Source organism: Mytilus trossulus, chromosome 1, assembly GCF_036588685.1.
Source record: "Mytilus trossulus isolate FHL-02 chromosome 1, PNRI_Mtr1.1.1.hap1, whole genome shotgun sequence".
NCBI lineage: Eukaryota > Metazoa > Mollusca > Bivalvia > Mytilida > Mytilidae > Mytilus > Mytilus trossulus.
Genome location: NC_086373.1, coordinates 77,709,271 through 77,720,345, shown reverse-complemented (window position 1 = coordinate 77,720,345; position 11,075 = coordinate 77,709,271). Strand labels below are relative to the sequence as shown.

The 11,075-nt window shown below is 31.6% G+C and overlaps 1 protein-coding gene across 1 annotated transcript; it reads right to left on the bottom strand.

Moving 5' to 3' along the window:
- Positions 1–1,428: 1,428 nt before the first annotated feature.
- On the bottom strand, positions 1,429–9,275 carry LOC134685637 (uncharacterized). Its single transcript, XM_063545574.1, has 10 exons — positions 9,079–9,275; positions 7,572–7,623; positions 6,788–6,906; positions 6,383–6,590; positions 5,283–5,551; positions 4,758–4,886; positions 3,580–3,664; positions 2,973–3,023; positions 1,938–2,056; positions 1,429–1,737 (listed from the first exon to the last, which is right to left on the bottom strand). Exons 1-10 carry the CDS (start codon positions 9,214–9,216, stop codon positions 1,483–1,485), a joined length of 1,425 nt encoding a protein of 474 aa, XP_063401644.1. The 5' UTR covers positions 9,217–9,275; the 3' UTR covers positions 1,429–1,482.
- Between the last annotated feature and the right edge of the window lie 1,800 nt (positions 9,276–11,075).

Below are 11,075 nucleotides of genomic sequence, written 5' to 3'. Positions count from 1 at the left end.
CTGAATTGGAAATTTTGAAAGAGCATCTGTTTATAGCAAAACAATCATTTTACCATGGGTATAGCATTGCAAAAGTATGAAGAAGCTAATAAACAACATCAGACTAAATTTGAAGGCCCTTTAAAGGTTTTGTAGAACTATGGCAGCCATCTTGCACATAAAACCCCCTTGAGCATTTTGAAATGTTGGCAAGTATGAAAATATCATCAAAAATGCACATTAATGATATCACTACAGTTACAGTTTAACTATGTACATGTATCAGGTTAATAAAGTTCACTAAATTGGACTTCACAAATAACTGATGTCTGAAAGAATAACCATTCTGGATAGAGATATTAGTCATTATAATACAATAAAACTTTTTGTCAAGCCTTCGACTTTAGTCGAAAAAGCGAGACTAAGCAATCTTACATTCCGTCGTCGGCGTCAACAAATATTCACTCTGTAGTTAAAGTTTTTGAAATTTTAATAACTTTCTTAAACTATAATGGATTTCTACCAAACTTTGACAGAAGCTTGTTTATGATCATAAGATAGTATCCAGAAGTAAATTTTGTAAAAATAAAATTCCATTTTTTTCGTATTTTTCTATAAATGGACTTAGTTTTTTCTGCGGGGAAACAAAACATTCACTCTGTGGTAAAAGTTTTTAGAATTTTAATAACTTTCTCCAACTAACCTGGGTTTGTACCAAACTTGGACAGAAACTTGTTTATGATCATAAGATAGTATCCAGAAGTAAATTTTGTAAAAATAAAATTCCATTTTTTCCGTATTTTACTATAAATGGACTTAGTTTTTTCTGCAGGGAATCAAATCATTCACTCTGTGGTAAAAGTTTTTAGAATTTTAATAACTTTCTTAAACTATCCTGGGTTTGTACCAAACTTGGACAGAAGCTTGTTTATGATCATAATATAGTATCCAGAAGTAAATTTTGTAAATAAATAAATCCATTTTTTCCATATTTCACTTTTAAATGGACTTAGTTTTTCTGCGGGGAACCATTACATTCACTCTGTGGTTAAAGTTTTTAAAATTTTGATAACTTTCTTAAACTATCCTGGGTTTGTACCAAACTTGGACAGAAGCTTATTTATGATCATAAGATTGTATCCAGAAGTAAAGTTTGTAAAAAGATTACTTCGTTTTTTTCTGTAATTTACTTTTAAATGGACTTAGATTTTCTTACAATCATAAAATAGTAACAAGAGGAATATTTTTATTGATTTTTTTCCTCATTGTTGTTGAGCCTGCGATTTACAGCAAAAATAGGCGAGACACTGGGTTCCGCGGAACCCTTACAAATTTTTTAACATAGTTAACAGATGTCAAACTGATCAAATCAAATTTCTTTTTTATCTTATTTAGCAAATATTTTAAACTGCTTGTTTCAGGGTATAAAAAAGGAAAACAACAAAAATGTTTATTCTAAAATAGATTTTTACTAGTACTGGGAGCAAACGTATACCAAAAGATTTAATGGGCACTGAATGGTCTAATACGTGAATCCACTTTCCTCCTGAAATGTCTGTAAGGTCCAGGTATCCAAGGTGCAACAACAAAAGCTTCTTCTTCTTTATGTGGGGAATATGCCCTGTAAACAGTTCGGAAGTTTGCCAAAAGTTTCTTGGAACGAATAGTATCAGCATATAAGTTATCCCAGTGTTCATAAGAATTTTTTACACTAACTATTCGTAACTTATGGTAGTAATCATCCAGGGCATAGGTTGCCTGAAAAAGAAATGTTAGTTAAAAGAATGATTAAAAATAAAACAAAATGAAACATCTTTGACTATATTTTTACACCACCTATTTTTGACAGATGTCCTACGAGTGAAGTAATAGGACTGATTTTACATGTGAAATATTGGTTTTTATTTCATAGTGAAATTGCTATATTTCATTGCAACCAATGAAATTATAGGTTTTACCTTTTCTCTAATGTTTGGCAAATCATCAATGGTAGGTGACGGTCTGTGTCTTTTATACTTCACTCTGAGAACAGGCAAGGGAACTCGACACTTTCCTATTTGGGGGATTGCTGCCTTTGCTGGAAACAAATATGTATCAATATTCATATATGTAACAATATATAAAGACATTAAGACATTAATTTAGCAGATAATAAGACTTCATAACAATGTTGTATACTTTCAATGATTTTCCATTCTAATTAGGACTTATTAACTTGTTTGGAAAGATGTTTTTTTGGAGTTGTAAAATCCTTCAAATTTTCAAAAATGTCAATACAAATATATTTCGGCTTAATATTCTTGTGAAACTGCTAGGGAGAAATTCAGTTCTTAAATTGTTGAAAGCATGCAACATGTAGCAATTGTTCATGTCTTAGTTTCAACAGTTTTTTTTTTTATTACAAGCAAAAAGTGAGTTTATATATCCTGACTGAAATTAGAGAGTGCGTACATAGTGGTGAATATGTCTGTTCATTCATTTATATCTCCATCCATCACACTTTAGATTCCAGATGATTAATAGAGAACCACCTCATGAAAAAAATAGAAAATTTCATTAAATGTTTGATTCATTACAAATGTTGAGGTTCCAATTTTCTTGGGTAAAGATAAACCACTAATCTAGATATTCAATGAACTATCTACTAAGTAAAAAATCCACAAAACATCTTTTTCTGAAGTCTACACAAATTTGAACACACAAAATTGAATCCACAGAAGGACTCACATAATCAACTAAAATTATAAAAATTAAATTGGGATTTAGTGTGTAAACTGCAACTGATGAAAACTTTCAAGCTTATGATCATAAATGAAAAACATTCACAAATGACATTATGCTACATACAGTTAAGCCAAAATGTAAGAATAAGATTAATATCAGAGGGGTAGCATTCACAAAGTGTTGTGGATGGTTGAATACACTACTAATTCCTTCCATTGCTGTTAGGTTGGTGACAATAGAATGCATGTTAGAGACAACTGTAAACATACCTATAATAGGCTTCTTCTTTTTGATAGATCCTTTTATCTTCATGGTCATATCTGAAGATGGAAGACAATTATCATGATGCTAAGTACTCAGAAACATCACATCTAGATACCTTTCAATATCAGTTTTACAAAGCTGTTTATAATATAAAACTTATTTATTGATATTCTGCACTGTTTTATCTTTAAAGTTTGCTTTAAGTGTTCAATAGTTATCAAAGGTACCAGGATTAAAATTTGTTAGGCATTGTAAATCTGGTAGATTCCATACATACACAATAAAATTCAAATCTAGAGATAATTTTATAAAAGATATTATTCTATGTATTACCTTATTTTATTTGAAAAAATGGCAGGACAGAAGTTTTGAGTAAACTTTGCAAAAAGTCAGGATAAACTAATAAAACAAAATGCAGGACCAAATATAGTGAAAAATAAAAAGACAGGACAGGAATAACAACTAAACAAATGCAGGACAACATTTTCCCTCTTAACCCACCCCCTTTAAAAATCAAATAGTAGCTCTATGATTCTAAAGCATCAGCATTAAGGGACTAGAATTTTTTAAAACAGAATAAACACTTTCAGGAAAGTAAACATTAAAACTTACTTAATCTGGACCTTAGATTGTCCAAAAGATCTTCATTTGATTTACCTACAACACTATCTCTTGTGGTAAACATTTTCCATTGTGCCTAAAATAACAATATAGAACTCTGTAAGGTCTTGTGGTAAACATGTACCATTGTGTCTAAAATAACAGTATAGTGTACTGTGTCTAAAATAACAGTATAGAACTTCATAAATTCTTGTGGTAAACATTTACCATTGTGTCTAAAATAACAATAAAGAACTCAATAACTTCTTGTAAATATTTTCCATTGACTTTTGTGCCTAAAAAAACAATATAGAACTCCATAAGTTCTTGTGGTAAACATTTTCCATTGTGCCTTAAATAACAACAGAACTTCATAAGTTCTTGTGGTAAACACTATTCATTGTGTCTAAAATAACAATAAAGAACTCCATAACTTCTTGTGGTAAATATTTTCCATCGTGCCTAAAATAACAATATAGAACATCATAAGTTCTTGTGGTAAACATTTTCCATTGTGCCTAAAATAGCAATATAGAACTTCATAAGTTCTTGTGGTAAACATTTACCATTGTGCCTAAAATAACAATATAGAACTCCATAAGTTCTTGTGGTAAACATTTTTCATTGTGTCTAAAATAACAATAAAGAACTCCATAAGTTCTTGTGGTAAATATTTTCCATTGACTTTTGTGCCTAAAATAACAATATAGAACTTCACAAGTTCTTGTGGTAAACATTTTCCATTGTGCCTAAAATAACAAGATAGAACTTCATAATTTCTTGTGGTAAACATTTACCATTGTGTCTAAAAAAAACAATATAGAACTTCATAAGTTCTTGTGGTAAACATTTACCATTGTGCTTTAAATAACAGCATAGAACTCTATAAGTTCTTGTGGGAAACATTTTCCTTTGTGCCTAAAATAACAATATAGAACTCCATAAGTTCTTGTAAACATTTTCCATTGTGCCTAAAATAACAATATAAAACTTCATAAGGTATTATGGTAAAAGTTTCTTATCATTTGGCTGTAGACACATTGACTTATTTGTATCCACGAAATATTATAAAGTTTGCAATAATCTATTAACACAACGGTTGCGTTTAGTAGACAATCCTAGGAATATACTTCTACTGTTTCATGATCGTTTTGACATAGTAGCTACAATGGCAATTATTTTATCTTTACCTTCCATGGCAATGGTGCAATATGTTCAATTGGTTCATCTTCATGATCTTCTGATATTTCATGTATTATAGTCGGGTTTTCCATGGGACCTATTTCAGTACGTTCTGTTGCCAACTTGTACATACTAGCCTGTAAATAAGAATTAAAAACAGAAAAGAATAGGGCGTAATTTTCATACTGGTAAATTATTTGCAAAGTAAGTCAAGTTATTTCAATTTTAGTTTTCATGTATGCCTAGCATTGTTCATATTGATGAATGCCATTATTCATTTATTTATTGGATTTGCTTAAGGGCATGCGATACAGTTTTGAACCTGTATTTACAAGTTGATGAAAATTTGATTAATATTGTTTTCTCATTGGATTTCTCATTGGAAGTTATACCAAGCACGTATAACTAACATACGTCCTTGATTATACCAAATGACCTTATTTTCTAAGTATGAGATGCCCGCTTCTACTGGGTCATTGTTATATCCAAATATATACACGAACTTGCAAATTGCAGACTGTATTCCATCTTACCATCACAACACTACAGTTCATTTGAGAAACAAAAGGTAGAGGTTTGGCGTATGGTGAATCGTTGTGAACAGCTGTTCTCTGGAGTCTCTTCATCTGTCTGGCTAGCTGTCTATCAGTTAATCCCTCTAAACGGGCTCCAGCTGTATAATGACTTATCACATGAGGTTGAATTTTCTTTTTCTCCAGTTCTAGAGTTGTCTTCATAGAAAATTGTGTAATGGCTGTGTAAAATAATCTCTGTCTTCTTGAAAATCCTTTCCGTGATCCTTCTGTAGAAGTAATACTGATATGATTGATCATAATGAAGGGTTGGCGGGTTTTGAACAATTTTCCAACTGACTACCTCATCAAACATATTAGAAACAAATAAAATTGAGAATGGAAATGGGGAATGTGTCAAAGAGACAACAACCCGACCATAGAAAAAAACAACAGCAGAAGGTCACCATCAGGTCTTCAATATAGCAAGAAATTCCCACACCTGGAGGCGTCCTTCAGCTGGCCCTTAAACAACTATATACTAGTTCAGTGATAACGAACGCCATACTAATTTCCAAATTGTACACAAGAAACTAAAATAAAAATTATACAAGACTAACAAAGGCCAAAGGCTCCTGACTTGGGACAGGCGTACAAATGCGCCGGGGTTAAACATGTTTGTGAGATCTCAACCCTCCCCCTATACCTCTAACCAATGTAGAAAAGTAAACGTATAACAATATGCACATTAAAATTCAGTTCAAGAGAAGTCCGAGTCGTATGTCAGAAGATGTAACCAAAGAAAACAAACAAAATGAAATAATACATAAATAACAACAGACTACTAGCAGTTAACTGACATGCCAGCTCCAGACTTCAATTAAACTGACTGAAAGATTATGATTTCATCATATGAACATCAGGCACAATCCTTCCCGTTAGGGGTTCAGTATCATACCATCATTCACGTTTATATTTCGTATTTATGTAAAAAATTAAGGAACCTCCAGTTAATATAAAACATGTCATGTGAGTGAGGAATTATAATTAACCTGCCTACTACCTATTTTAAGGAGGGTATTATATCTCATTGTCTCAAATCAGTAAAGAATTATATTTACCTTGACCATCCTCCCCTGCTGTATCTCCTTGTGTCATGTGAATAAGAAACTCGTCAAAATCAATTTCTCCATTTCCATCTTTATCCAGTTTGTTCATGACAGCTTCGACCTCCTCCCGGGTAATTCCACTATCTACTCTCTTTAGACCTTCATAAAGACCGTCGACATTCAGCGTGCCCGTCTTCGCTGAATCCAACATGTCAAACAGCTGAAAAGAAAAGGATGGAAAATCTTCTCCTCAATTGTTCTAAATCAAGTATGTGCATACAATCATACGAGGAATGTATTCATGTTATTCGAAGAACGACAGCTAGGCTTGCAGTGGATTATATTTTTTAAACATGATACTTAAATTTAACCAACTCTTTTTTTTTTTTATATAAAACTTGAGTTCCTAGGACTAACCTCTTTAAATGCGTCCTCATTGTCTGTGGTGATATCTTCAAACCATTCTGGTAGTTCTGTATCTCCGTTAGTACTACCGGCACCGGCGCTAGACATTCGACTGGTGACATTGGGATCTCCTTTAAAACACAAAGTATCAATGCAATTCATGAATATTGACGAAAATTGTATCAAATTAACTGACGGAAGAAACATTGTTTCAAATAACATTTAAAATACCGTAGGTAAACACAAAATCCAAGAACGTTCAAAAATATATAGTTCTGCGTTAGATGTCCATCAGTTTAATAGTCCGATTTTTTTTTTTGATAATTGCAGTCGCTTTGGGCTACTTTGTTTTTTAAAATCTAATTTATACATCATATGATCTTATTTAAAATTAAACCTCTGATGCTTCATACAATTAATTCCATTCTGTGCAAAAAAGGGTCGCGTAACGTTATATGTTATGCAGCGAGACAGTAACTTCACACACAATAAATACTCGAAGAGAACTGTTCATATTGGACATAAACTATTTCATTCTCGCTTCTATAATATAAACAATGTGCAAGAGAAAAAAAACGTCGGGTCAATACGTTTGATTGTATAATACACATTTAAGGTTATTTATCATCGAATATCATGTATGTGCGATCTCTTTGGCAATCATATCACATCTTCTTATCATTTCACTCATCTGAATATGACCTATCATGATTTGAGGTTGTCATGTGTTGTTTAGTTGCTGTCTGGCTGATATTCATCTATATCATATTGTTTTAAGAATAATAATAGCTTTTACCTTCATTATCTGTTGGTGTTGAACTTGATGCTTGATCAGCAGCGTCTGTTTGCTGTAAAATAATAAATAATATTTTGCGAGTGACCTTTTAATAATTCCAAGACTATATGTCTTTCAAAAATTTAAATGACTATACCTTTCGACAATTCTCATAACTATCTCTTTCAACTATTCACATGACTATACCTTTCAACCTTTCACATTACTATCCAACCATTCACATGACTATTCAACCATTCACATGTCTATCTTTTTCAACTATTCACATGACTAAATTTTTCAACCATTCACATGACTATACCTTTCAACCATTCACATGACTAAGCCTTTCAATCATTCACATGACTAAATCATTCAACCATTCACATGACTATACCTTTCAACCATTCACATGTCTATCTTTTTCAACCATTCACATGACTATACCTTTCAACCATTCACATGACTATCTTTTTCAACCATTCACATGACTATACCTTTCAATCATTCACATGACTATTTTTTTCAACCATTCACATGACTATCTTTTTCAACCATTCACATGACTATACCTTTCAATCATTCACATGACTATTTTTTTCAACCATTCACATGTCTATCTTTTTCAACCATTCACATAACTATGTACCTTTCAACCATTCACATAACTATGCACCTTTCAACCATTCACATAACTATGCACCTTTCAACCATTCACATAACTATGTACCTTTCAACCATTCACATATAACTATCTTTTTCAACCATTCACATAACTATCTTTTTCAACAATTCACATGACTATATCTTTCAACCATGTATTCAAAAATAAAAATATTTCTGTTGCGATTCCCATGCATATATACTTCTATTTTGTTCAATGCAAAGTTGATGTTTGAATTTTTTATACTCTACGCTGCTATGCTTAATTCGAGCATCAATATCTGTTTATGAAAATGTTTCTTCTATTAGAATGACAAAACAGGCACAATTTGTCTGTCCTTTATCTTTATTTTGTTATAAAAACATGCTTATCCTAATAAAGAGTACACTAAGCAAATATTATCAAGATTTTTAAATTTCTTTTATTCATAACATTATGATTGAATTTTACGGATTTATTTCCAAATAGATCCACAGTATTCCAATGGGTACTAATTGTGCACCACTACTAAACGTGTTGGTTTTATCTACGGTACTCATGTAAAGCAGTATTTAAACAAATCTTTTAATAAAAGACAAGAATAAAAAAAAGTTAAAATTATTTTATTATACTTTCAAGTAGTTTGGTGTTTGGCATTACCCGGGGAGAAAATTCTGAAGAATGCATAATAACAAATTTTAAATTCCATTGTTATAAGTAGTATATAATTCTACCATGTCTTGTGAATTAGCCATCACGATGTCTCAAAAACTCGTTTTTATAGTCAAGTCCCATTTGAAGTGAAGAAATGGTTAGAAATATCATTTCCAGGTTTGTAAAATGTTTAAGAATTTCACCATTTAGAAAAAAATATAACATCCCTACCAATGACTGTCTGTTGTGTTGTACAGCTAACTTTTTCAACAAATCATTAGGATCGCCTTTTCCTTTTTCTTCATTTTTTGTTTTCTCTTTTTTCTGTGTCTTCTTCTTTTGTCCTTTCATTTTGTTCCCCGACTTCATTGCTAGGAAGATGTCGTGTCCATTCTAAATATCAAAGATATCTCCAACAATATATGACAAACGTCATTGACGTTACCGTGGCGGTAACTTAGAACAAAAGGAGTTCAGAGTGCATGAACGTTATAAGTTTGACATGTAAAAAAAAATAGAAAGAAAAATAATCTTTTTTATATATACATGTTTATGTTCTGTATTGATAAACAATCGGTTGTTATGATTAATAAAATTGAAAATGGAAATGGGGAATGTTTCAAATAGACAACAACCCGACCATAGAAAAAATGTATTAATGTTTGTTCTTTGTTTGTTTGAGATTTCGGATTTTATATCAATAAAAACTTTGACTTTGTACAACAAAAAGTTAAACACAAATGCAGTCAAGCCTCGAAGTGTGTAAATTAAGATGCTATAGTACGGAGGCTGTGTGGTTATTTTTAGGGATTTTCGTTATCCCTTTTTAGCTCATCTGGCCCTATAGGCCAAGCAGAGGCATATATACACATAGTCATGATCTGGGGCCAAGTGAGCGGCTTAATTCGATCAGCACTTGGCCGTCCGCCGTCCGACCAGATAACTTTTATTGCCTTGTATATTCATTGTTTTACATATTTTTTTTTTGTAATCTGTAAACAAAAAATCCCTTGTGAATCTACTGAGACAAATTTAAACAAACTTGGTCACAGTGCTTAATAGGATCATATCTAGTTTAAAAATATTGTCCGACCAACTAAAATGGCTAAACATACGGGGGTTAAATGTAAGTTTTTGGATTATTATTTTTTGGAATCCGTATACAAAGAGAAAACTTTAAAGAAGCATAATGTTAAGAAAAATGTCCATATGTAAGTTATACTTCAAAAACTGTTAGACAAATCTGTCGTATAGCAGTTTATGCCAATAAATGACAATGGAGTAGATCCAGTAAGACCCCTTTTTTGCCCCAAAATGCAGCCGTTTTACAAAACTGTTAAAATGTAAACTTTTAGTAATTTATTTGAAAGTAGAATGCGTCAGCTACATAAACATGAGCTGTTTTTGACAATACAATGTACATATATTGGGTAATTGCATCATTAAGTCATTCTAAATTACTGAAATCTTCCCAATTTTAGCATTTAGATAAATTTTAGACGGTTTCCGTCTTATTAAATGAAAGTTGCCGCACTTGTGTTCATTCTTAATATTGAAATGTAAGTTGCATTTGATGATAATACATAACATATATATATATTATAAAGGTTGAGTATGAACACGGATGCATGTGTCCGCTTTCAAAGTTGACAAAAAAAAAAACATCTGAAAAGTAACATATTTTGGCATATTTTATAGATTTTTCATATTTAAGCTTGAATCGGAGCGTTTCTAATTACTAAAGCAGTTAAAATCGTTCACATGAATCAACTAAAATAGACACTAAATTGTTTAAAAATTGTCCAAAATTATTCGTCAGATGAACCTGAAATTTGAGGCCAAAATCGGTCGAGATCCTTACCAGACCTACTCCTTTCCCATTTTTGTTTAACCATTAATGCCTATTATCATGAAAAGTATATATTAAGATATATTTTTCACCGTTATGTCTTATATGATTTTTTCTCCGCTTCAGGAGTGATTGCCCTTAGATTTATTTACTCTCTTTTGAAGCAAAAACTAATTTCATTCTCTATCTCAATGCATGAGTTAAATTGCCCGCAAAGTCTAAGGTAACTATATCATAGACTAGTATAATACATGAAATAGTCCCAGTTTCATCTGATTTTTTCCTTTGTTTTATTTTAAAAAAGCAACACAATCCGGAAAAGGTCCACCATCGGTTTAAATATTACTGTACCAACAAAAACTTCCGGTTATAAATATCC